Source organism: Schistocerca americana, chromosome 4 (genome assembly GCF_021461395.2).
Source record: "Schistocerca americana isolate TAMUIC-IGC-003095 chromosome 4, iqSchAmer2.1, whole genome shotgun sequence".
Classification (NCBI taxonomy): domain Eukaryota; kingdom Metazoa; phylum Arthropoda; class Insecta; order Orthoptera; family Acrididae; genus Schistocerca; species Schistocerca americana.
The window spans coordinates 751980761-752007858 of NC_060122.1; the positions used below are offsets into that span (position 1 = coordinate 751980761).

The 27098-nt window shown below is 41.9% G+C and overlaps 1 protein-coding gene across 1 annotated transcript in view; it reads left to right on the forward strand.

The window, feature by feature from the left end:
- The window catches only part of LOC124613777 (nephrin-like), a 1004503-nt gene that overhangs the window by 673793 nt on the left and 303612 nt on the right, over positions 1-27098 (forward strand). Inside the window, exon 5 of the mRNA XM_047142494.1 lies at positions 26016-26215. Coding sequence (XP_046998450.1) covers positions 26016-26215 — 200 coding nt within the window. The remainder of the gene's footprint in view (positions 1-26015; positions 26216-27098) is intronic.

Here is a 27098-nt window from a genome sequence, read left to right on the forward strand (position 1 = left end):
ACATAACATTCCTCGGGAATCTCTAAAATCACAAAGGAAAAAGGCAACAGTGTAGAACCCTTTAAAACTATTAGAATATAATTCACGTAATCCCGAAAATTGCTAATTCAGATAACTATGAAACTATAGCACAGATTATGCACCGTCGAATCTGACATGGAGAATATACAGAAAAATGGAAAAGAATGTAACTAGTATTTCGACGTTTGAAAGGTAAGGCAGTGAGAGGTAGTTTTCATAATCGCCCTTGATAATGGAGATAAGATACAAGAAAAACCTCAGTGTCATTTTTCTACAGCCATTTCGCCTTTTTGTCCTTGCTTTATTTATTGCTTTCGTTGCTGTCTTATTTAACCGTCTTATGCAACTGTACTTCTTTCTATATTCATTGAACAATTGTATCTCTTCTGTTACTCACGATTTCTTCTCATATACCCCCCTTGTACCTACATTTGGCTGTCGAACTTACGTGATTACCTGTTTATATATGACCATTTCTTTTCAAATGCGGTATCTGCTATTGCATTAATAGTCGACGTGTCTACTGCCTATAGAGACTGTGAAGCATATCTCAACATTGCTCAGTACTTCAGTATCTCAACTACTTACACAACGTTAATTACTGAAAAGTCTCTTGAATTTCAGCCTACTTTCTGTTATTACCAGTTTATGATCTGAATCTATATCTAAACCAACTTGCATTTTCATGAATCAGCAGTCCTTTTCCAGGAATACCGTAGTCTTCGTGTTTTCTGAACAGTAAATGTACTATTACTAGCTGAAATGTGCAGCGCAACTCAGGGAGTATGTCACATTCCTATTACCAATGCCACATTCCTCTTCCATTTACGAGTATCCTTCCCTTCCTACAGCGTTACCGTTCTCCCAATTTTAATGTCCCTGTACGCAGGTTCCATGTTGTCAAACGAGGGTCACTCCAAAAGAAATGCAAATACAGTTTTCATTCTGCATGTGTGAAAGTTGTACAGTGTGTAGATATATCCTCCCCGCTTGTTTTCAAACTTAGTTCAACCTGTTCCCGTGAGTGGCACCGCCACAGCGTGTCTTAAAGGTACCTGCTACACTTGACGTTCGTCAGGAGCAACGTGCTGTCATAGAATTCCTGTGCTGTGAAAACGAGACAGTGGGAAACATCCACAATAGGTTGAAAAAGATGTATGGAGATGCTGCTGTCGATCGCAGTACAGTTAGTTGGTGGGCAAGCAGGTTACGTGATGAAAGCGGGCAAGGCAATATTGAGGATGCAGAGAGTTGAGGAATTGGTGACTGCTGACAGACGCATCACAGCAAACGAATTATCACGCTACGTTGGGACAGGGGAAGGAAGTGTTTGCAGAATACTAGAAGTGTTGGAGTTAAAAAAGATTTATGCCATGTGGGTTCCCAGGATGTTGACAGTGGCTCACAAAGAAACAAGAAAAACGGTATGCAGCGAACTTTTGGAGTAGTGTGAGAATGGTGGAGATGAATTTCTAGGAAGAATTGTGACAGGTGATGAAACATGGCTCCATCATCTTTCACCAGAGACGAAGAGGCAATCAATGGAGTGTCATCATGCAAATACACCGAAGAAAAAAATTTCAAAATCACACCTTCTGCTGGAAAAGTTATGGCTACGGTGTTTTTCGATTCCGAAGGACTCTTGCTTGAGGACATCATGCCAAGTGGAACCACCATTAATTATGATGCATATGTGACGACACTGAAGAAACTTCAAGCTCGACTGAGTCGTGTTCGGCCACATCGGCAAAAGCAGGATGTCTTGCTGTTGCACAACAATGCACGGCCACGTGTCAGTCAAAAAACGATGGAAGCGATCACAAAACTCGGATGGACGAAACTGAAACACCCACCTTACAGTCTTGACGTGGCTCCATGTGTCTATCATCTCTTTGGGAAACTGAAAGACTCTCTTCGGGCAACAAGGTTTGAAGATGATGACTCCTTTGTGCACTCTGCCAAATAGTGGCTCCAACAGGTTGGTCCAGAATTTTATTATGCGGATATACAGGCGCTGGTTCCAAGATGGCGTAAGGCAGTTGAGAGGGATGGAAATTATGTAGAGAAATGTAAATATTGTTCCTAAAGGATGTATCTACACACTGTAAAACTTTCAAACATGTAAAATAAAAGATGGATTTTAAAAAAATAGCGTTCATTTCCTTTGGGGTGACCCTCGCATATGCTTCCGTTTCACATCTTGGTAGTGGCGTCAGCATATATTGGAGTTGCCGTTGATACTGTTGAGAATAATCACGCGTGAGCTGTTCACTCCCAGTAACTCTTTGTCCCTCCTCTCTGCTAGCAGCGAATTCTACTTCCACAGCACCATTTTCTGTTACTGTTAATGTGGTTTTAAATCTATGTGCTCATAATTCGCTTTTATTTCACCGAAACCTTGAAACCTACACTATCTAGACAGAGCCTTTGCATTTCTCTTTTCAAATTTTCTAACTTCTCTACCACATTCACACTTTTGACGCTTCTATTCGTAAAAACCATTTCACAAGTCTTTCTCTCTCCCGTGGTGCCTCCAACCACATTAAGAGTCCCTTACCTGAGATACTACTAGTGGACTAATCCAGATCTTTTTGCCTGTGGAGAAACCACCACATTTTTCAGTTGTAGGCCATATTTCCTGTGGACATACATTAACTGCCTTTTAAGTAGAGATATCTGTTGTCTCTACTGTCCTCAGGGTTTGATCACTGATGGCTAACACGCCTTTAATGGCACTTTCCTACTCCAATCCCAAGATGGAGCCCTGTACCTCTTTCCGGTCGCTAGTCCTGTTTGACAAAATCGTTTGTATCTTCGGACGCTTGTCTATTCTTACACTGAAGGATTGATAGAAGACGTAGGATTCAGACCACAGTAGCGCCTTTCTTAACAGGGTTGGGTTATTGAGAGAGCTTATCGACGTTCATTGGCAAATAGAGCAAGAATTGTGCTTTGCATTACGGAGTAATTGTCAAAATAGGGCGTAACTTTAGTATACTAGTACGTTGTAACCAGAGAGTAGTAAACGTATCCTTCTTCTAAACACAGAATCCCAGGAGCAATGGTCACAGGAGCGCACAGTTACTGCAAAAACTTCTGATGGACGTATGACCTACTACGAATGGGTTCCGAGGTAGAAAACAATGTACATTTGTTTTACGGGTAGTTGTGCGCAATTATGCGTGTTTATCAAAGTTTTCAGCAGAATGCGTGCATTAGGTATTGTTCCAAGTTCTCATTCTTCATCTACAGCTGAAGCTCAACAACATGCATGACACATCGTTAAAATGATGCAGCGTAGTTCTACTAACAACACACGGCGACGTTCTGCATGTATCAATGGAACACATGTGTGATGAACACGTGCACATTTCACATGCAGGCTGCTCATGTCATCACATTGACTGCAGCGGCAGAGGATTTTATTTTTGTCACTGGTTAAATGACAATCGCCAGTGGCTTCCGTTAAGACTGTTTACTGATGAAGCCGTGTTTACACGGAATGGAATCATTCATCGACGGTCGCAGTACAACCGACTCGCCACTTCCAAGTTCCTTTTTCGAGCAAAATTTTGTGGGCATGATCGGTAAGACGTGGAAAGATCCCGTCATTTTAAAGGGAAAATTTTAGCAAATTGTCTGTTGTACTCTTCAGGACGTTCTTTTAGCAATGCGTGCTGGAATGCACTTCCAGCACTACGAAGTCCCTCCACATTTTACCAGACGCGTGAGGAAATATCTCAGCAACGCTTACTCTAAGCATTGGATTGGTCGAGGTAGTACAACTAACTGCGCTTCAAGATCACCTGACATTACGGCATCAAATTTTTATTGTGGCGTTGAATGTGGTCTGAGGTGCACAAACAAAAGGTGAATACGCTAGACGAACTGCTTTGTTACACCACTGAAGCTGCTGCCCACATTAGAGAACACTCAGAAAGCAGAGGCACTCAGACAAGCGACACAGCCTGTTCTCCTAAGAGCCACAAATTAGGGCAATTGATAACATATCGATACACCGATATTGTGTCCAATAATATCTACATATGCATAGGAGAAATTTATTTCACCGATATGTCGATTTATCGATATCAAACTAGCAATATCGCGTGCACATATTTTTATTTTCTATTGTATCTTCTTCACAATTTTCGGTAAATATTTGTATTTTTTTCTTTGAAATTTTAGTAGAATATAATTTTACTTTCTCTCTGTGACGGAGGCTTACTCCTTTTTGAGCTTTCATCACGTCCAGCCTTCCTTTCTCACTGTCTGAAGCAAGTATATGTCCTACAAAAGAAAATTTCGATTGAACTGGTGGGGATAACGGTGTGAATGGAATAATAAGATTTACGATGTAAAGAAATATCACACGAACTGCGTTATAAATGACTTTTAAGGCAACTAATGTGCTATTCCTTCACATTGGCATTCTTCAAAAACTGTTGCTGAAAATGATGAACAAAAATCTAAATCGACATAAAAGTTTTCTGGGTTTGGTACCGCGTCGTAATATAAAACTACTGCTACTATAGAAAAGCCAACGTTTCGGCCACGATTGCAGCGGCCTTCTTTCCCGGAGCCGGCCGAAGTGGCCGTGCGGTTAAAGGCGCTGCAGTCTGGAACCGCAAGACCGCTATGGTCGCAGGTTCGAATCCTGCCTCGGGCATGGATGTTTGTGATGTCCTTAGGTTAGTTAGGTTTAACTAGTTCTAAGTTCTAGGGGACTAATGACCTCAGCAGTTGAGTCCCATAGTGCTCAGAGAGCCTTTCCCGGAAGAAGGCCACTGCAATCGTGGCCGAAACGTTGGCTTTTCGATAGTAGCAGTAGTTTTATATTATGACGCGGTACCAAACCCAGAAAACTTACATGTCGACTGACTCTGGCCGCGGAAGCCTACGAAATTATAAAAATCTAAATGACAAGAATGGTCTCTGCTGTGGGCGGAGACGTGTGAGGGGAAATGCTCGGCGCTACCAAATGAAACTGCAAAGTGCAACTTCGCCACCCAATTTTGGCACTACAATTCCTAGGTCGCTGGTATTGACAGAAATTGAAAAACAGGGAAGTCGACATGAAGTGTTCCGGACATACCCGATATGCGCGAAACCGATCAATGGACCCACCGGACACACTGTATTGTGTCACTTACAGGCAGTTACCATTGTTAGCAAAGTAATTACAGCAAAAATTGTTTTCCTTTCAGTTCTTGTTCTAAGGGAGATAGGCAGGCTGTTAGCTTGTTGAAGTACGGAATATCCGATAATAAATCAATACTTAAGTATACAGCTCTAAGTCCGGCAGTATATTTACAATGTGCAGCCGTTACATTTATAGGCACGTACGTTGACATATTTATCCGTCGATGTGTCAATACTTTTCCGATTAATGATTATTTTTAAATATCGATAAATCGGATTCCGGATATTTTTAAAATTTTCAAGAGCCCTACCACAAACGCATTGGCGTTGACTGAGGGATATTCGAACATTTATTGTGAACTCTTACATTAGCTGTAATGTGGCGTGCATCATAATGCTTGGAGGTGAATGTGTTACAACACATATCAGCTGATACTATATTAAGACGCATGATGTTTACTGTTGTACACGTTTACATATGTAAATGAGACAATGTATAAGAAGAGAGAGATGTACATTAAATGTGTTCCATCTCGGAAACACTCCGAATAGGGTGTATGTCCATGGTAAGTTTTTTACTTCAAATGATAGTTTCTGTCATATCAATGAGTATTTACTATTTCTTCTGGGGTATCCTATATATCTCATGAAACGTTCTGGCGTTGAAAGCGGATATATTCGAATTTTTACTGAGACATGCAATTGTTTCCGGGCACCGTTGGTGAATATAACATGTTTTGGCCTGAAGGCGGGTGGAGAGAATGAGAGTTGTCAGTTATACTCGATGCACTAGCCAAGCGCTCTGTATGGTGGTTAATGCAGTGTAGATGTAAATGCAAATGTAGCGACAGGACCAATGCTCGCTGCTGTGACGATCACATAAAAACCTGTAACAACGATTTTGCGTTACGATAATCAAGAGCACTAGGTCGCTTTGGTAAATCAGTTGACAAGACTCCCCGAGAAAACAACATGTGATCAAAGAACTCTCTTTCGAGAGTTTCGCATAAAATAATAAGTGGTAGTTCTTGGGAGGGGACGAGATAGATTGCTTTGTTTCGACGGATCGTACATGAACACGGGTTGTCTAACAGTCTGGAATAAACCAGGATATAGAAGGAAAGAGTTAGAATTGAATATAACTGCGAGGATTTTTTTTTAATTTTTTTTATTTTTTTTGCTCATGATCAAGACGAAATAATTGATTCAAATTTTGAAATTAGACGCAGCAATGAAATTCACCTTTCCGTCAATATTGCGTTATGTGGTACAACTGATGTATGTTTTAGCTTATCGTCGCAATTTTTTATTTTGACCTCCTTGCATCGATTCCGGCACACACTCGTCATGCTCGCTTCCCAAGCAATTGCGGAAATAACTAGTGGACTAAGACATCTCATTTCTTAAGTGTACTGCTGTTCCAACCGACAGCGTGTCTAGAACATATGAGTACAGATTTAGATAGACCTGAATAGAAGGCAATCTATTGAGAGGTAAATAATAAGCTGTCGTATATACAGACTTAACTGACTTATCAAATGATAATAATATGGTCGCGTTCGTATCGCACTTGAATGACATTAGTGCAAACCACGTCAGCGAAGCCAGCACTGACTACTTTCCCTTTCTTATCACACTAAACTTGTGCCATAGAAAATTGTCATCAACACAATGATGAATCCTAAATGGAACCAAGATTAGAGTCATAGGAATTGGATATCGTATCAGACCCTTACCTTGCCTTTAAATTCTTTCGTGTTTGGAGAAAACCATAGAATCTGCTGATGCTGTTTGTAGAGAAAAGATGTGAATGTGAGTCGTGCTTTCATTACATTGTGTTAAGAAATATTCTGGAAAATTCTCATACAAAGAAAACTACTCTCTGTTTTCAAATATGTTTTAGTCAGTCCTCCAATAGATTTCTACAACATTGAGAAGACCGTAGAACGTATATTATTATCTATTAACCAAGCGTTGCTTATTGCTCTTACATTTAACTTTTCTGCCTTCAGTAATTTCGGTAGTTCACGAGAATCACTTTGTACGTCAGCTTGATGAACGATGTGTGTTGCTCTGATAACCATGTTCTCTCAGGTCGTCAACGTTTGTCCTTCCACATCTTGACTAGTAGTCTTTGATACTCGTATTCAGCCACTATCCAACCTTGTCTCGCAATAGCTCTGTCTCTTATGGCCTCTATAGAATCCTCTATAGAATTAAATAAACATTTTTCTGACTTTTCACTTGTACTCCTATTTAATGAAAGTGTTTAAAGCCACTTAAAAGGACACTGACCTCTGGGATTTTAATCTCGTAGGCTCTTTTCTTTCTATTACCCAAAATTTATATGCGTAAAAAACTGTCATTGAATTTACTTGTTACAGTTTAAGCAATGTCTGTTATCACTAATTTTCTAGATTGTCATTAATGCCCTCACACAGGTGCTAACATTTTCAGCTGTCTAGCATGCCAAAGGTGAAGTGGGACCACAAATTCTTCTTAAATGAAGTTACAATAAATAAAGTAGACTTACTAAAGCAACTTCCGACGGTACTCCAACCATTTATTTCATTAAATTTGTTTTGTTCGTTATAACAACATCACCAGTGCGCGTGCAAGTTCTGGACAGTCGTTGTTTCCTCGCTCTGTTTACGAGCGGAACAGGAAAGGAAATGGCCAGTACCGTTGCTTGACAGCCAGCGCCATGCACCATACGGTAGCTTGCTGAATATGTTTGTAGGTTTAGATGTAGAAGTAACGTTGTTGCGAATATATGATAATTTGTTGAACTTGTTTAGGTATCCCACAGTCACTGTTTCGGGAGCTGATTCACATTCTATGACAAATATCTCTGACATTTCCTTTCGTAGATGCAGTATAATACACACCGCCTTATTTACCTCTTTTGTGATACTGTGCAACCCAAGGTATAACGAAAATTTTTGTGTTAATAATTTTATCTGCCTTCTACTAATGACGCAGCCAACTTCAGTCTTAAAAGTGATGACCAACACGTGACATTCATACCAAATGTCTTGGGTTACATCAGTTGTGAAATTTATATCTCCGAAAACATTTTTTTACAAAAATTGTTCATAACGTACTCAAACTCTTGTGAGAAACTTGACAATTCAGAGTCATACAATTAACATAAAGAAAATATAAGTTGGTGAGTTACCGTTTGTGTTTCTGTATGGCAGCGTCCCCTTCCAAGTTAATGACACGACGTCCGAATTGTGTCCATGGCAACACAGTTCCTAAATTCACAGTTAGTAGCACGTCTGACGTCTTGTAGTGCTGCGTGCAAAGGTTGTCTATTTCAGAAGAACATTACGAGAATAATCAGTCTAATGATACGTTGCATTTATAATAATCAACTCAGGAATTGTATTCATCAGCTCACCAATACTCTAGAATCAGATTGTTGCTATCAGTTTACCCAGTTCAAACGACCTGAATGACGTATCCTTGTACGAGCGTGTAAATGCAACTATCAATATATTTTTGTTCTGAATGCTTCCAAAACTTTATACACAGAAACAAATTCTTACTTAGCTATTACAGTCTGAAATGTAGGTAATCGAGCAGCTTTATTTATTTTTGCAGAATTACTTCATAATTTTTTAACTACGATAGAGCATAGCAAATCACGTCCTTGGGTGCAGGCCATTACTTCTGTCTCGCAGTTTTTTCCGCATATGAGATCGATGAAAATTACCTCCTTTTGCCTCGGTACTGTGGGATATCTTAGATGTCAAAGTGACTGAACAGGCAGTAACATTGCCTCTTTCGTGATTATAACGTCGCGCTGCATAATTTGTCGGTAGCGAGCTACCGAGAAATGTAATGAATTCGATTGGGGACAGTCTTGTACCGGCTCGCTGATCACCATGATAGCGACGTTATCGCTCATTAGGGCCCGTACATTAGTGTTTATAAATAGTGCAACCCTTAATGGAACGTTACTCGCTGCGCAGTTTCATCGCTTAAAGAGCGCTACAAAAGATTATGTTGGAAGAGATGGTACTCTTTCGCTGTTGAAATTTAGACGTACATTAATCTAAACATATACTGTTAAGGTAAAACGCATTGATCACTTATTTAATTGCTATATAGCCCGCTTTTGGAACTTGAAGCAGTACCTATTCTGCGTTGCCTGGATTCTAGAAGTCCTTCATAGGTTTCCGAATGTGTATTGTACCAGATGTCTACACACAGGTCACTCAATTCTCGTAAATTACGTGTCGATGGTTTGTGAACGCAGTGCTGGCCCCTGACGGCGTCCATATTTTTTCCATCGGGCTCAGAACGGGAGAATTTCGTTTCCAAGACACAATCGGTAGTTCACTACCATTCTCCTCAAACCACTGTAATACGATTCTGTCTTTGACCAGATGTGCTGCTGAGAGACGTCAGCGGCGTTGAGGTAGACAACAACCATGAAGTGGTACAGGTATTCCGCAATAATGTTTGTGTAGCCCTCAGCCGCTTCCGATTACTACAATAGGTCTCATGGAAGCCCAGCTGAACATTGTCCATAATATAGTACTGTCACCACCGGGCATGCGTGTGCGGTGTAGTGCACGTTTCGAGCCACCCCTCGTCTGGATTAAAGGGTATCCATTTTAACAAAGCCATTTCCACGACAAAATGTCAGACGAGTGCCAGGCATCCACTCGCTGTCCGCCGCTGCACTGTTCAGGGTGTTGAACCACTGGCTCCCATATACCTCTGACAACTCAGGTCCACCAATTACAATAGCGGCCAACGTCCCCCATTCTCTACAGCTTATATTCTCTGCTTACCGGCATCGCTTGTGATCCAAGTTTCACTTCCAACCAAGGCAAAACTCCAGACATACAGCTTCAGAAAACACTGCTTAACACTAAATTCTTTAGGAAATTACTCTTCGGCACAAACGATTTTCTTGCAGTTGCCAACTAACTCGGTCCACATCTTTTCGATAAGAGACTCATTAAAATCATCTGTGGAACATATAACTAACTCACTAACTAGCAGCCTGTATATTGTATCCTCATTACTTTGGTCATCGTCACTTACTTTCCTGTCTCAATAACTTAATATATTTATTACTTTCCTCAATACCATCTGATTTAATTCGATTTAATTTGATTTTCCTATTCTTTCATCTTATCTTCCAAGTCGTTTGCCGTCACCGACGTTTTTTTGCAAGTTGTACATAAATTTCTCCTCCTTTATTTCACTCTTTTTACCTTCAGAATTACAGAGAGTTTAATCCGTTCAACATTCAAAAGCTGTCTCTAAATATATGTATGCTATATTGGAGCTACGACCATCTTCAGTCTATGTTCTTTCGAGGAGTACTGCATCGACACTTAACATACATCTTACGAATTCGAACCAATGTTCCCACAGGATTTCCTTCAGCCTGTTTTTCCTCTCTAAAAAAAAAAAAAACTTGTGTCTTTGTTTGGTGCTGTGACTTATGAAACTAATAGTTAAATTATTCACATTTCTCTTCTTTGGAAGTGGAATTATTACATCCTTCTTGAAGTCCGGGGTTCATTAACATTATGCGCTTAAGCTTAGGTATCTAGAACACCAAGTGGTGTTCTGTAATGGCTCTCTCCCGTGGGAAGGTCGCCTACTCCAGGTACCTGTTTTCGATTTTGATACGCCAGTGCTCTGTTGAAGTATCATAATCTTCCATGTCATCTTCACGTTCTTCTGACTTCTAGTTCATTGTACTAGTACAGCCATTCTTTGCATTCATTCCACTTTCAGCTTTATTACTTTCCTTGTCTTGTCATCTGAGCCGTTACTATTCTTTCAGGTACTTCTCCTTATTACAGAGGGCTCTTTAGTGTGCTCATAGTCATAGTAATACATGCTTCCACAACTTTACATTTCTCCTCTACATTAGTTTGCTGTTTTTAACTTTTTGTCAATGTGATATGTTTTAACTCTGTGTTCCCTTTTGCCTACTCATTTGCTACATTTTTATATTTTCTAGTTTTTTTTAATGAAATTCAACATCCCAAGTGTTATCCAATGCTTTCTATTTGGCCTTGTCTTTTTGGCTGTTTGTCATTTCCTGCTTTAATTATTTCAGAGCTACCCATTCCACTGTCAATATATTTCTTTTTCTTATTACAGACAATCGTTGTCCGATATCCCATTTAAAACTCTCAGAAATATCCGTTTCGTTTTATTTATCAGTTCGTATCTCCTTAATATTCGAGTTCTCAGCAGTTATTTGAGTTTTAATCTGTTGTCTACGACATAAAGTATAGTCAGAGCCCACATCCACATCTGAAAATGTATTTCAGCTTAAAAACTCGTTTAGAATCCACTGTAAATACCATTACGTAATCAGTTTGAAGTGGTCAGTACATCCACGTGTATTTCAAGTAGGCAAAGTTTTGAGAAAACATAATATTCCTGTTAGAGAAGCTTTATTTGTCCGGATTGCAGTGATTACATATATGGACTACTAGTGTCGACAAATTTTAATTGCCAACTTAAGATCAGCTACATACATCAAACATTGTACCAGTCTATCCAGTGCACTGTTATCTGGTCATGAGCTCCTACAAGTCCGTGACTAGAGAGAAATGCACTATATAGAGTGGCAAACATTTTTATGCATGCAGATGATCTGACGATGGCTTTTAAAATCTGCCGAAACTAGAAGTTTCGTATACGTAATTACTTTGATATGGACAAAAAACTTCTCTCACAAGAAGGCTATGTTTTCCATAATAAGAGACTGCTCTTCTGCTGACAACGCAAGGTTGATGAAATTGTGTTCTACGCCGAATTCTACAAGGCCGCTTCATTTCTCTCCCGAAGTCCATGTACTTCAACCACTGTTCCATCTCGTCGTATTCCAACTAGCATAGTCATTCCCCCATCGTATTCATTTCCCAGTTTTCGTTCTCCTTTCTTTGTGTCATCAATCTGTTCATCATTTGAAGAACTAGGTAGGCATAGTACTACTCTGGCGGATGATTGATTTGTATCTATAAGCATCTTCACTATGTTCTGCTGTCACTGTTCTGTTCATAGGAGATTATCCTCATTCATATTACCTTATTCATTACTTCTTTTTCATTTTGGCCGGCCGAGGTGACGGGGCGGTTCTAGGCGCTACAGTCTGGAACCGCGCGACCACTACGGCCGCAGGTTCTAATCCTGCCTCGGGCGTGGATGTGTGCGATGTCCTTACGTTAGTTAGGTTTAAGTAGTTCTAAGTTCTAGGGGACTGATGACCTCTGAAGTTAAGTCCCATAGTGCTCAGAGCCATTTGAACTTTTTTTTTTTCATTTTGTGTTGATGACCCTATAATCTCCTGATCAGAAGACCCATGCTTCGTGTCACCACACACTTAATCCCTCTCTATATAACTTCAATTACTCAGTGAAAGGATCTAAGACTCCACACACCGGCCCTTAGAACGCTAAATTTTAATTTTTTACGACAACAATCTCAGTCGCCGCACAGAGATCTGATTATCGGGCTATTTCACATGGGCGATATTTCACTCAAGAGGATGCTGTGATCATTAAGACATAGAGCAGAGCTGAATAAAGTCGGTAAATATAACAGCTTTAGGTTCCCCTTGCCTTCAAGCGTTCACACTACCAACAAAACAAGTACATGGCGACTAATTTGCATGGCTAGGTACGTTAATGGTTCACACTGTTGCCCATGACACCGTCCGGATCATTGAGGCACCATGGCAAGTGTCGTGGATGATGATAAGCAAACTGCATAAAAAATTCTGATACCTTCCTAGCATTTGTGGATTTAGAGAAAGTTTTTGACTGAATAGAATGACATGAGAAGTAGCCCAGACGAATCATCTACAGTATCTACTACTACCACATTTTTTACTTGTATGAAAACACCGGCAGCATGTAGGCTCCAAATAACCATGACCTTGTAGAAGGAATGATCATGTCATTCACCTGAATTGATAGAAAGAAAGTAGGTATTACTGGACAAATATTCGACCTCCGCACCTCCCAAACTCCAGTCCACCGTAATAACATTCACTCCATCGTTCGAAGCACTACACTATCGGCTGAGGAAAACTAAATAGATGTGTTAAATCTAATGTAGATTTAAATCAGCAAAAGTAGAAATTCGAATCTTTAATGGAATCTGAGTAACAAAGTACGTCGAAGAATATTTATGAGTATTTTAGTGCAGCCCCCTATTCAGAGTAATATACTGAAATGAAGTCATTTTCAAAAGCTGCTGTGAGATTCTAGGACGCAAAAATGCACATAATGTAACAGCTAAGATTTTGATAGCCCCTTACCTCTTATTAAGATCTACACATTTTTTTTAAAGGGGAGTGGGTCTTGCTGCAAAGACAGTAACCAAAGTACATGTGGCTGGTTCAAATGGCTCTGAGCACTACGGGACTCAACTTCTGAGGTCTTTAGTCACCTAGAACGTAGAACTAGTTAAACCTAACTAACCTAAGGACATAACACACATCCATGCCCGAGGCAGGATTCGAACCTGCGACCGTAGCGGTCTTGCGGTTCCAGACTGCAGCGTCTAGAACCGCACGGCCACTTCGGCCGACAAAGTACATGTGTGTTAAAACAATAATTCTTTAACAATTCATACATTTTCAAAAAAGATTTTCCACTTTAGGTCTCTAAATTCAACCATTACGACTGCAGTTTCAAGCTTTGGTATTTCAGAAGTGTAACATTTTGAGCCAGCGCACAACTGTAAAAATTTGAAACTCTCTGGAGTACGTAAACGTCTCATAGCGAGTGTGATAAGTGCATTTACCTTGTTGTCGAAATTTGTCCTGGTGATTATAATTAAGCAGTCAGTGGCAGGAAGCTTGGCCTTTAAATATTCTGCACGACTGTGAACTCTATTAAAGAAAAATTAATTGTGAGTCATCTCCCCAATCACTTATTCTTCCTTTCTGCTATTACTTCACTGCCGCCCTCTGACCCATTGCTCTGCTCCCTCCATGGCTACACAAAATATGAATACGTATCTTTTTAAAACCACTTCCCTTAGTTTCGCTGGTACAACGAGCCATGGCCGCAATCTTGTCTCCTTACATAATAACCCATCACACAAACTGAACTGCTGCTAGATACCATGTTCCTTACACTATCTATCAGTTCAGTGTGACGATTGCCACCCAGCTAGGTCTTGTTAACCTAGTGCTTGTGTCACCACTACCCTTCTGTTTAATGTGTCTGCATTTCCATGTTTCTTTGCCAGTTTGTAGATTACTTCATCCTCATGTTTTAAGGCCCATCTCGTCATTCAGCTGGATGAGTCCATATAACCCAGTAACCACTTCAAAGGAGCTTGATCATTTTCGGCTTCAAAATTTCCCCCTTAAAGGTAACATCATACGTATGCTACTCTGTTGAAGAAGCTAAGCATCTCCCTCTCCGGAGTAGAAGAATTTCTTTCAGCTCTATTCTGTTGTCTCAAAGCAAAAGATGCAGTAGCGTGTTCTTCTCCATGGTTCTCCTGGCTAAAAACGCATCCAACGGTCGACGCATTGTATGATAGAACAGTTTCCTTCTATACATCTGGGAACACGAAAAGTGGACTTGTCAGCAATTCCTTCAGGAAGTCAATTGCTTGCTATCACCTCTCAGACCCCACATATTTGATATCCTATCTCAGCAACTGAGTAATTCGTTACACTTTATCTAAGAACGATCTTACAAATTTCCTGTAATAATTCTATAGGCCCAGACGATAATTCTTGCTTATCCCTGGTGCAGGAAAATCTCGCACAGCCTGTATCAATTTTGGATCGGTCCTCACACAATTTCTACTAATTGCATGTCCCAAGAAATTCACTTCTTCCAGTGCAAAATGACACTTCTGGGAATTCAGTGTTAAATGTTCATTCTGTAATCCCTTGAAGACTTCTCTCGTCCTCTCAGTCACTGCCCATGCCCTTGCATATCTCTCAAATAAATACTACAAGCTATCGCTTGCTTCACCATAAATATATGTCCAAGTGATGCTAAATGTTGTTGTCTTTACATAACTAAAAGTATTATCTTCTCAAAGATCTTCTGATATTTTTGCTGCCTTTGTCTGCAGTCACTTTCAGACTCAAATTAATCATCAAATTAAGTAATTCAGTACAGCTGAATTCTGAATTGCTGGTGTATCCATGCAGTACCACAATAAAATAAAAACAGCGAATGGCTGGAGGAGGATGAATGAGAACAGTGGTGTATTTAAGTTTACACAAAATAATGGCAAGTTTTTTATTCATCCTTTTATATCTACAATCGAACTGATAAATCTTACCAAAAATATGAGATACATAAATGAGGAAAGGAACTGTGCTTGATTGGCAAAGCATTCACTGGGGTGCAAACTATACAAGTTCTCCCCTGAATTAATGCCTTTTACAAAGCAATCATTCTTCGTTTAAATGAACCCATTGTGAGGCCCAGTTGTGTTCAAATGGAATCAACTACGACCAGGTACACCACAAACTATGATTCACGGAGAACAGGGAGCTGTGAATATCATTTTACAACGCAGCGCTGGTGCAGCAATACTTTACTCTTCCACCTCGATTCAGATGGCAGCGGATTCTGTTGGCCTGGTAGGCAATCCAGACACAGTACTGGGGTTCCGACTCTGGGGAGCAAGCCTCTGATTTGTATATCCTGTGGTGAACCATTCAGCGACTCTAAATCTCTCTTGCCTGAAAATAGAAGATTTTAGACTAGGGAGGCATCGTTCCCACGGTAAGCATGGCCATAATTCACCTACAAACGTCTACCTAGACGGGACAACAGTTCCTTATTTATGAAGGGATCTAATCTTTCCAGGCCAACCATTTCCAGTTTCTGAAAGAAGGCTGTTAAGCTTCCCAGACAGTCGTGCCTGTGAAATATATGCTTTTTTTTTCTTCAGCTCGCTAGAAGAACCTGGCGACTTCCTGGGGACTTACAGTCTTGTCTCCACTACACACGTGCACCAGCCGCTCTGATCGTATCGACCCAGCATCTGACATATGAAAGCTTATAGTTTTATGAATGTCGCACAATTTGCACACAAACTTAGATTACAGCAGTCTCTCTTAAATGGCTTCCTCCACCCACTTTCCGCCAACTGGCCGCCTTCACAACAGTCTGTCGTCTAGCCCAGGTGAAATGCTTTGCGAGCTGGCGCCCTCCTGATGCGATCCTAAGTAGGAAGCGTGGAGTGTAACGGTCCGAGGAACCTCTGTAGGTACAATTCGCAGAGCACTGCTTCTCCGAATCACTCGCTGGACACAACATTTATGGCCCAATCCATCTTTCTCCGTCTCGCCCCCACTACAGCCCCTCGGGTACAAGGTCTATACAGGCTACATATGCAGTTTTGAGAACATTCTGGTTGCAATTTCCTCACGTACGAAATTCATAAGCCACACATAAAAAATGTAAAATTGGGGAACACAGAGATCACGAATATGAATATTAATCTTACCGACAGAGTAGTTAAAGTTAGAGAGCGACTTGCCACCTTTCAATACACTGAATTTGGGTGATGCTGTAATCCTTTCAAGACACTCTATAAAAAATGCTAAAATGTTGTTAGTGCATTCTTCAAACCAGACGGCATTCTTCTATACTGATAATTTCGAGAAGGCAACGAATACGAAGTCTTTGCTCTGCCTTCTGTAATCACCTCCAATTGATGGCACTCAGATCCATAGTCGAGAAACGTTGGTACTCCTCAAGGATATCAATTGTTTCCGTGATGTTCAGAGTGGGATACGCACCGTATGTGATTGTCTTACTATTCAAATGGCTGTTCAAATCCCTATAGTCGCAGCGAAATCGACACTTCCTTGAATCATCCGTAGATTATTTGAGTATGATTACAATTCCAGTGCCCCCACCCCCTGATTGTCCACAACTTTTTTCTATTAGCTGCATATTCTGAAGCGACTGCAGGTACCATAAAATTCACTAACGCTTCTGGTACACTGGAGCTTCGTTCGCCATTAGATTCATGTGTTGCTTCATAGGCGTTGCAGTCAATGGCCATTATGGAAAAAAAAAGTCTTGAGCTCCAACAACAGTTTTTCCTTAATCACTCTCTCTGTTGCTCTCAAATGCATAACCTTCTTATGTAATGCAGTCTTAGTAGCGTTCTGTGACTGGTCATAGCTCGCACCTTCTGTACAGCCGTCTCCCTCTTCTGGAATCTTTAATGTTGCCACTGTTGTTCCCTTTAACAGCTTAAACTGCTCGGCGCCAAAATCACCCACACAAACGAATATTACCTCACCTCTGTCCGTTTACTGTACATGTACAACATTTCGTCTACCTACATTGAATCTAATAAATCATTACAATCCAGCTTCTCCACTATACACAACTTACCAACTGGTAAGTAAAGCTCCACACATTCCCACAGGATTTTCCGGTAACACTCGACACACGGTCATGCCAATTAAGCCTTAATATTATTGTTCGTGCTTGAACTTCATTTGTGATAGACGCTACTTGCGACTGATCGATAATCGTGATAGCTTCTCCGAGCAGCAATGTGTACTCTCTGAGCTCCACAACATGACGTAAAAGGTCAATTATGGCATGAAGCCGGTGCAGAAAGCCTAACCCTATTATCACCCTGTAGCCCTCGCATACATGAGACTCCACTTTTTTACACCGCTTATACATGGTAGCCTCCAGTTAAAAATTCGCCGTTATTGACCCCAGTGGCCATATATCGTTATTCCCAACCCCCAAAAATGTAACATGGTGAGTCCAATTGCTTCCTACCTATTAAATCTTTTGAGGCCACAGAAACAAGCGGTCATGTGTCCAATCGAAAAATATAACGTATTTAACCTGCGGTACACACAATGGCACATTCCATCTCTATATTCACACTTCCAGCATTCGTTTTTACTGGGAACGCGATACGGTGAATCCTGGGTTCCCGTTTGAGCTTAACCGATACTGATAACCACCTTGACCACGCCTGCTGTTAATCTACATCTACATCTACATTCTACATTGATACTCCGCAAGCCACCCAACGGTGTGTGGCGGAGGGCACTTTACGTGCCACTGTCATTACCTCCCTTTCCTGTTCCAGTCGCGTATGGTTCGCGGGAAGAACGACTGTCTGAAAGCCTCCGTGCGCGCTCTAATCTCTCTAATTTTACATTCGTGATCTCCTCGGGAAGTATAAGTAGGGGGAAGCAATATATTCGATACCTCATCCAGAAACGCACCCTCTCGAAACCTGGCGAGCAAGCTACACCGCGATGCAGAGCGCCTCTCTTGCAGAGTCTGCCACTTGAGTTTATTAAACATCTCCGTAACGCTATCACGGTTACCAAATAACCCTGTGACGAAACGCGCCGCTCTTCTTTGGATCTTCTCTATCTCCTCCGTCAGACCGATCTGGTACGGATCCCACACTGATGAGCAATACTCAACTATAGGTTAAACGAGTGTTTTGTAAGCCACCACCTTTGTTGATGGACTACATTTTCTAAGCACTCTCCCAATGAATCTCAACCTGGTACCCGCCTTACCAACAATTAATTTTATATGATCATTCCACTTCAAACCGTTCCGTACGCATACTCCCAGATATTTTACAGAAGTGGCTGGCGACAATGCCTATGCCAATTAAAACAGTTTAGATCACCCATAAACACATTCCGTTTATCTCTCATCCGCGCTGCAACATCAATGTCTTCATATTCCATTGCAAGCCTCCCTGTCGCAGGGAGATCCTTAGGTGCATTAGTGCACAACCTCCTAAATATTACCACTGCCAATCTCCTCAGAAATACATGAAGTGCCCTTTGCTCGCTTCCTGTAACGAGACCTTGTTCGCCTCATGACTCTGCGTTAATTCGTACGTAAGAATGCTAATTTTCCTAATTCCATCTGAAAAAATTCTCTATGGCTTGATTAATACTTAACAGTCACAAAAAAAAGAAACACGCACCATTCTGCTTCTTGTACGTTTAAAATAATTCTTGCTTTATTTGCTTAAATGTTGCTGCCTTGTTTAATTCTTCCGAGCATCCTAAAAAGGGCTTCAGTTCTCATGGAAAAAGCATTCTCGCCACTTGCAACATTTGTTTATCTGGTCCACTCCCGATCGCAGCAGACGGCAAGAGATGTTCCTCAAATGATAATACATTCGTGAATGCAGTGCCAGAAAATGGAGTAAAAAGGTTCACAATAGCTACACAGCATATTTCCATTAACAAATACAAATGATACTTAATCTAATATTAACAGTGACGTCTTCATTCCAAATGTAGTTTCTAGTGAATAACTTGAAAACTAGTAGAGCTATCTTAATGAAGTCACATAGGTATTGTTTTTATATCAAACTGAGGCTACATACGAATTTTCATCTCTCTCAGTCTAATATTTGGGGCCCTCAAATTTTCGTTAAAAAGCCCATTTTGACCAAAATATTCCTCCGATCATGTTGAGACTTGTAATTTTTGATTGTGGCATACATTCACACATTCTGCACAATTATTTTGCTTTCTAGCTCCAATATTTAGCGCCACTTATTTTTTTCTTAAAATAATATTCATTAGATCATTCTGAGACTTCACAATGTAAACATTAATATATTGAAGCATACGCTAACAAATTTGGAAAACTTATTTTAATTCTTAATTACACTCTTAGACTACGGTGCTACACTTTGTCTACCCACAGCCACATCATGATGACGTGGCGCTAATGGTAGTGAACTGGGTTAAGTCCGGGACGCTCACTCCGTATCTCTCCTAACATACAGCACTTGTTTCGTTACACGAGGTGTGGTGACATTGTTGCCCTCTCCGGCTATTTCCGCTGTGTAGCTTTCACTACAGGGTGGTCCCGAATTCATGGTACAAACTTTAATGGTAGGTGCAGGACATTGTAACAAGGATATATTGTATAGGAATGTATAGTCCCAGGTGACGCGGTGAGGCGTAAACAGGGGAAATAACGGCCGAAAGGAAAACGAAAGATTTTATTGAAATCGTTGTTGACAAGTGTCATGTTTACAGTAAGTGTTCAAAATTGCGTCCACCATGAGCGATACATGCTTGACAGCGTCGGTGCAGCGATTGGCGTACACGTTCAAAGATGCCTGGTATTTCACGCACACCTGCAGCAGCTACAGATATGCGAGCAACGAGATCCTCATCTGAGTCAACTGGAGTCTCATAAACAAGACTCTTAAGATGTCCCCATAAAAAGTAATCGAGGCAAGAGAAATCAGGAGATCGGGGTGGCCAAGGGACTGGTCCACCACGCCCAATCCATCTAGCACCAAACGTGGCATTCAGGTAATTCCGTACAGCAGTGCTGAAGTGTGCTGGCGCTCCATCGTGCTGAAACCACATGCGGTTACGAATGGCGAGCGGAACATCTTGCAGCAGTTCTGGTAACACTTCTTGCAGAAAAATAAGATAGCTTTCGCCACAGAGTCGCGTGGGTAGTAAGTATGGCCCAATCAAAAAGTCGTTCACAATACCAGCCCACACATTAATACCGAAACGTTGTTGATACGCATGTGGACGCGTTGCATGTGGATTATCTGTTGCCCACACATGGGAATTGTGCGCATTAAAGACACCCTCGCGTGAAAATGTCGCTTCATCTGTAAATAGCACATGACCTACGAAATCCGGCTGCAACGCACATTGCTGCAACAACCACTGGCAGAAGTTCACGCGAAGAGGATAATCTGCCGGATTCAATGCTTGTACTTTTTGAAAATGGAAGGGGTGTAAGCGATTTTCATTTAACACTCTGCATACAGTCTGATGACTCACATGTACGTCACGCGCAACAGTTCTTGTGCTTGACTCGGGTCTATCAGCCACTATGTTCAAGATGCGTTCTTCCAGTCTTGGAGTGCGTACAGCTCTTAATCGACCAGCGTCATGTCTGTTGACGTCGAACGTACCTGTTTCACAAAGTTGACGATGTAACCGTTGAAAAATTCTATGATCCGGCATTCGTCGATTAGGATACTCCGCGCGATACATTCGTAACGCAGCTCTGGCGTTACCATTTGCACGGCCGTACATGTAATGTATGTCTGCTTTTTCTGCATACGTAAAGTCACCCATCGTCTACGGCAGCACAATTGTGAATGGCGCTTGTCCCTACTGCGATACATCATGTTCATCTACTGCCCTCTACCGGCAGTGACACCAACCGATCACTCCATTTCTCTTTCCCCTGTTTACGCCTCACCGCGTCACCTGCGACTATACATTCCTATACAATAAATCCTTGTTACAATGTCCTGTACCTACCATTAAAGTTTGTACCATGAATTCGGGACCACCCTGTATATGCCGACTCGAAATCCTATTGTGTACGTGTTGCTATAATCTACACGTCACCACTCTACGCTTACTGGCCAGCGGTAGCTAATGCAATGCATCACAGCACCGTATTACAAATCTCACCCAAGACTAGGTAATGGGGCTAAAACGCCGATCTCCAAAAAATGCTTAAATTTTCATCAATTTCACAGGTAACTTGAGCGTAGTTTCGGACAACGTAGAGATTCTATTTCATGTAATGTGAAGGAAAAATATATGAATCAAGCTCTGATCTCACCAAATCATGAGATACAGTAGGTTGAATATGGCCATCTCGAAAGACACAAGTTTCTACTCTACATCCACTTGACACAGTACCAAGAACAAGAGTAAACTTTGTTCTTTACCACGTCGTCCCATAACTGAAATTTTTGCTCTCTGCCACCTGATTGGCTGTAACGGGGCAAAGCTTCCAAGGAAACCCAAGATATTCCATGCTGCGTTTTAGAAAAACGCGTTTCGCTAGCAGACGAATTTGTCAACGACCAAAGGAATAGCGTGTACATAGAAAGGCTGCGCACGTCATCACGTTATTTAGCGCTGCTCGGCGCGCCTCTGTATACTGTTACGCGTTTCGGAAGTCATTCTATGTTTGTTTCGAAAGCAAAATAGTGCGTGTGCAACCTTATAAGGTAAGGTACTAGTATTACTGAACGTCTTTTCGATGTCATGCCTTACATTTGCGCAATCCATAACAGCACTCACAAAAGCAATAAAACTGCAAATATGCCTGGTATTTTTACCCATTATTGACGTGGGACAGCAGCTGATCAAATACTTCAGAAAGAAATTCGACAAACAGCTGTGAAAATTAAGAAGTTTTTCATTTCATTTTCACTACCAGTTTCGCCAATTCCGTATTCCATCTTCAGCCCTTGACTGAGTTGACTGCAGTCAGGTCTTCGAAGGAAACACTTGAGAATCCATTATATACAGAAACAGATGGTACTAGTATGCCAAACTCGATAATTTTTTAGAGTTGCGTATAGGGCCTTAAGATGTCCTATTGAATTGCCAAAACTGGAAGCAAAAATAAAACAAACGCTCCTCTTAATTCAGGTGCTGTTTGGTGAATTTCTTCTTTAAATAATCAAATATATCTTGTTCGACTGAGTAGTCTTCAAAAGTATTACATCTCAGTGGTTTTGTGCATTTACGCTACACACCACAACAGAACGAATTTTCAAGCTCTTAACTTGGTGCGAACATGTGAATTTATGATTTTAGCCAAGATTTCGTAACTTCCTCTGTTTTAATTTTTAAAAACGCGGCAGAAGGTTATTCAGTTTGCTTTGCTCTGGTCACTGTGTTACTCCTCTATGGTATTCTGTCTCTTTGACAGTGACTGACATTCTGTAGGGGAAAAAGCGACTGGCATTGGCGTGTGGCGTGCGGGTACACATCGTATGAAACAAAAGCCATGATAGAGCAGCCACTCTGTAAGCTATAATATTATTAATTAAGAGTCCCGACAGGAAGCTTACACCTGTACTTCGACATGGCAAACCATCCAAGTGAAATGTAACGTATATGGCTGAAAAATCGCTATTAGTAAATTGTGATTCAATATTTACAGACCAATACCGCTGCAAAATATGATACATATCTATACCTATTAGGTCTAATAATTCTTGCTTATACCTCGAAAATTTAAATTTCCCAAAATTTGTTGGTTGATGTAGAAACCCTTTACCTGCTGCAGTTAAATTGGCAGTCTTTTCGGAGTTACAGAAAATTTTGCTCATTTGGACATGATACGGAAATAGACGACTCTTACGTCCCGTTCTCACTGAAGCGAAACAATACATCGTATGATACGTGATGTGACTTGTGAGATGACGCAGTAGCAACCCGCATTATTGGAGCGCGTAGAAACTATTTGAAGCCAACTTCCCTGGTACAATGGGACTGCAGCAATACAACACTGATGCGAATCTCTGTTGCATCGACCAGCGCATCAAGCAGTGCTGGTTGCCCTATGAAACTGTATCATACAATAGGCGAAAAGGAAAATTTCAAGTGATCTGATGTGACTCAAAGTGTCTTGAGTAGATGAGGAAATGCTACAACCGTTTCTGTAGTGTGTTTCTCAGTAAATGTTTTACTGTTAGCTTTGTATGGAAATCCACTGTTCTGGGTGAATTTACCATGGTTTGGTGCCACTGTCAAGAAAAACGTTTTAAATGGAAGTCCCATCATGTAACTGTAGAGATCGTTTATTTTACTGCACAACCATCATTTCGACCTCTTGCCATTGTCAAGTGCCACAATTTTGGACACGATCAGACTTTTACGAACTAAGTCATCATGAACTATATTAAACCAGTCTATATAATGTAGGTGTCACACAATTAAAACGAGAACATATTTACGAAATATATGGGAGAAATAAAAGAAACTTGCGTGACATTCATTGAACAATTGTGCCATAAAACGGTCACCAAACACAGTTATCACATGCGTAAGCACCATCATCTCAAGCCACACTGTCAACAAAGAAACAAAAAAAAAGAAAAAATTTAAAGAAATTAAAACTGTTTCGGGATTCGTGCATATTTACCGGCAGTCAGTCATTCTTATTCGACTGTGAGAAAACTATTAGTTAAAACGATGATTTCTTTTACATCTCATAATCTGATTTTACAGGTTGATGATGAATTTTGCCATTGCCCATAGTTATTGTGATTTTTCGAAATGGAGTAAAACAGAGTGCACATGTTAAAAAGTGTACAGAAAAAAAGTACTGAGAGGCCAGACTTCGGATGGTGCATTTCAGGTCATACTACACTGCACATCAAATCTAGCTAACATATCGAGATTGTTTTGAACACTGGAAAGAGAGTCATAAATCCTTCCAGTAAATATCTGACATACACTATGTGATCAAAAGAATCTGGACACCTGGCTCAAAATGACCTACAAGTTCGTGGCGGCCTCCATCGGTAGTGGTGGAATTCAATCTGTTGTTGGCCCGCCCTTGGCCTTGATAATAGCTTCCACTCTCGCAGGCATACGTTCAATCAGGTGCTAGAAGGTTTCTTGGGGAATGGCAGCCCTGCACTGAGGAGGGTATCGATGTCGGTCTGTGAGGCCTGGCACGAAGTCGGTGATCTAAAACATCTCACAGGTGTTCTATAGGATTCAGGTCAGGACTCTGTGGAGGACAGTCCATTACAGGGATGTTATTTTCGTGTAACCACTCCGCCACAGGCCGTACATTATGAACAGGTGCTCGATAGCGTAGAAAGTTGCAGTCGCCATCCCCCAATTGCTCTGCAACACTGGGAAGCAAGAAGACGCTTAAAAAGTCAATGTAGGATTGTGCTGTGATAGTGCCACGCAAAACAACAAGGTGTGCAAGCCCCCTCCATGAAAAACACCACCACACCATAACACCACCGCCTCCGAATTTTACTGTTGGTACTATAGACGCTGTCAGATGTCGTTCACTGAGCATTCGCCATACCCACACCCAGCCATCGGATCGCCACATTGTGTACCATGATTCCTCACTCCACACAACATTTTTCACTGTTCAATCGTCCCATTTTTACGCTCCTTACACCAAGCGATGCGTCGTTTTCCTTTACTGTGGTGATGTGTGGCTTAAGAGCAGTCGCTCGACTGTGAAGTCCAAGTTTTCTCACCTCCCGCCAAACTGTCATAGTGCTTGCAGTGGATCCTGATGCAGTTTGGAATTCCTGTGTGATGGTCTGGATACATCTATGCCTGTTACACATTACGACTGTCTTCAACTGTCGGCGGTCTTTTGTCAGTTAAGAGACGAGGTCGGCCTGTACGCTTTTGTGCTGTACGTGTCCCTTCAGGTTTCCACTTCCCTATCACATCGGTAACAGTGGATCTAGGGATGTTTAGGAGTGTGGAAATCTCTCGTACAGATGTATGACACATGTGACACTTAATCATCTGACCACGTTCTAAGTCCATGAGATCTGCGGATCGCCCCATTCTGCTCTCTCACGATGTCTAATGACTACTGACGTCGCTGATATTGAGTGCCTGGCAGTAGGTGGCAGCACAACGCACCTAATATTAGAAACGTCTGTTTTTTGGGGTGTCCGGATACTTTTCATCACATAGTGTAGGTGCAATCTGGTAGCGACGTGACACACGCAAGGCTGTTGTCACCTGCTATGTACTGTTGCTTTTATTGCTTATTTCCACAAACACGTGCGTCACTCAGCTACGGACCCCCTTGAAGATGTCTCCCGCAGTCGGAGACGAAACGTTGCGAATTTCCACAGAATTCTTCAACCGACCACGGCATAACAGCCCGAATAATTATAATGGGCATGATATTTCCGGCCGTGAATGTCAACATTTTAGTGTCACACAGATATTCGTTAGCGCAACTTTTATTTGCAACGTGAGTGGTAGAGTGTGAGTGAGAACGGTACCTTGTGGGACGATGAGGAGCCTCTGATTTAATGTCTGGCGGCGTGTGTGTTGCAGGAAGGCCCCGCCCCACGGTGGAGTGGTACCGGGACGACCGGCTGGTGACGAACAAGTCGGTGCAGGTGCCGGGCGGGCAGCTGCGCGCCGAGATGGCGCTGCGGGCGCTGGGACGGCAGGACCTGCGCTCCAGCCTGCGCTGCCGCGCCTACAACAACCACCGCCGACCGGCGCTCGAGAGCACCGTCGTCGTCGACATGAACCGTAGGTACCACTTCTCAGCCCTCGGCTTCAGTACCGTTACTCAGAAAATTACCGTTCCAATGTCTGCGACATACTTACGCAGCATATTATGTGCTCACTTGACCTGCCAGGGGAGCCGAGAGCCCTAACGCGCTGCTTCCTGGATCCGAGCAGGCGCGCCGGCCCGGGATCGTATCCGCCCGGCGGAGTAACGACGACGGCTGGTGTGCCGGCCACCCTGGATGTGGTTTTTAGGCGGTTTTCCACATCCTCCTAGGTGAATACCGGGCTGGTCCCCACGTCCCGCCTCAGTTACACGACTCGCATGTATTTGAAACACATTCACACTCTTTCATGATTTACACTAGACATAGACAGTTGGGGTACACACATTCCGTCCCGGGGGGTATGGGGTGGCGGCAGGAAGGGCATCCGGCCACCCCTTACAATTCACCATGCCAATTCCGTACTTAACCCTGCCGACCATGCGCACAATGTGGGATAAACGCGGTAGCAAAAGAAAGAAAGAATTATGTGCTCACTTTTCATGAATTTTGTGGACACCATTCCTTTGTGGATATCCATATGACGTCAACAAGGACAGATCATATGAAACCCAGCCTGCTCTGTTCGTTCATTAACTGCACAAGAGCCGCGCAGGATTAGCCGAGCTGTCTGAGGCGTTGCAGTCATGGACTGTGCGGCTGGTCCTGGCAGGGGTTCGAGGAGTCCTCCCTCGGGCATGAGTGTGTGTGTTTGTCCTTAGAATAATTTAGGTTAAGTAGTGTGTAAGCTTAGGGACTGATGACCTTAGCATTTAAGTCCCATAAGATTTCACACACACAGATGCACAAGACAGCTCATGAAATTGCTATAGCTCCTCAGTCTAATATGAGGAGTAGCA